Genomic DNA, 1,428 nt, shown 5'->3' on the forward strand with positions numbered 1-1,428 from the left:
AAGGCGGACAAGGGTTTCGGGAGGTCTTCCAGTCCCCACCAGGAGATTGTTGGGGAGAGGAGGAGGAGGTGGAGGAGAAGGAAGAGGAGGAGAAGAGGAGGAGGTGGAGATGGAGGAGGAGGAGATGGAGGAGGAGAAGGAGGAGGAGGAGGTGGAGGAGGTGGAGGACGAGGAGATAGAAGAGGAGAAGATGGAGGAGTAGGAGATGAAGGAGGAGGAGATGAAGGAGGAGGAGGAGGAGATGGAGGAGGAGGAGATGGAAGAGAAGGAGATGGAAGAGGAGGAGATGGAGGAGGAGGAGATGGAAGAGAAGGAGATGGAAGAGGAGGAGATGGAGGAGGAGGAGATGGAGGAGGAGGAGATGGAGGAGGAGGAGATGGAGGAGGAGGAGATGGAGGAGGAGGAGATGGAGGAGGAGGAGATGGAGGAGGAGGAGATGGAAGAGGAGGAGATGGAAAAACGGGTGACCGGCGTCCCCGGGGTTGTCCCGCAGGTGCTGGCGGAGTGGAAGCAGAAGTTCGAGGAGTCGCAGACGGAGCTGGAGGCGTCGCAGAAGGAGGCCAGGTCCCTCAGCACCGAGCTCTTCAAGCTGAAGAACGCCTACGAGGAGTCGCTGGACCACCTGGAGACCTTCAAGAGGGAGAACAAGAACCTCCAAGGTGAGACCCCGGCGTCCCCTTGCCCGCCCCGTGTCCCCTGCGGCCACCCCGCCCCGGGCTGAGGGGTTGTCCCCCACCCAGAGGAGATCTCGGACCTGACGGAGCAGCTGGGGGCCAGCCACAAGACCATCCACGAGCTGGAGAAGGTGCCGAAGCAGCGGGACGCCGAGAAGCTGGAGCTCCAAGCCGCGCTGGAGGAGGCCGAGGTGAGGCCGGCCACCGCTCCCCGCGTCCCCGCCGTCTCCCGGTCACCTCCCCGGGCCTCAGCGTGCTCTTCCCCATGTTTCCCCACGTTCTCCCGGTCCCCTCTGGGGGCCTCAATGTCCTCTCTGTCTCCCCCGAGGCCTCTCTGGAGCACGAGGAAGGGAAGATTTTGAGGGCCCAGCTGGAGTTCAACCAGGTGAAGGTGGACTACGAGCGCAAGCTGGCTGAGAAGGCCGAGGAGATGGAGCAGGCCAAGCGCAACCACCTGCGGGTGGTGGACTCACTCCAGGCCTCGCTGGATGCCGAAACCCGCAGCCGCAATGAGGCCCTGAGGCTGAAGAAGAAGATGGAGGGCGACCTCAACGAGATGGAGATCCAGCTGGGCCACGCCAACCGCCTGGCGGCCGAGGCCCAGAAGCAAGTCAAGACCTTGCAGGGCCACCTCAAGGCACGTCCCTCCCGCCGGGGGGTGGCCACCGCCCCACGGGGACGGCCGGGTGGATGTCCGCCGTCCCCCCTCCGGCCGTCCCCGCTCAACTTCCGCCCCCCCGGCCCCGCCGGACAC

The 1,428-nt window shown here is 64.6% G+C and overlaps 1 protein-coding gene across 1 annotated transcript in view; it reads left to right on the plus strand.

Moving 5' to 3' along the window:
- The window catches only part of LOC104285149 (myosin-7-like), a gene marked incomplete at its 3' end in the record, with an annotated part of 12,312 nt that overhangs the window by 8,664 nt on the left and 2,220 nt on the right, over positions 1–1,428 (plus strand). Inside the window, 3 exon segments of the mRNA XM_009883555.1 lie at positions 422–659; positions 741–865; positions 1,003–1,311. Of these exon segments, the coding sequence (XP_009881857.1) occupies positions 422–659; positions 741–865; positions 1,003–1,311 (672 nt within the window).

The sequence above is a fragment of the Charadrius vociferus genome, unplaced genomic scaffold (genome assembly GCF_000708025.1).
Source record: "Charadrius vociferus isolate BGI_N301 unplaced genomic scaffold, ASM70802v2 scaffold364, whole genome shotgun sequence".
Taxonomy (NCBI): domain Eukaryota; kingdom Metazoa; phylum Chordata; class Aves; order Charadriiformes; family Charadriidae; genus Charadrius; species Charadrius vociferus.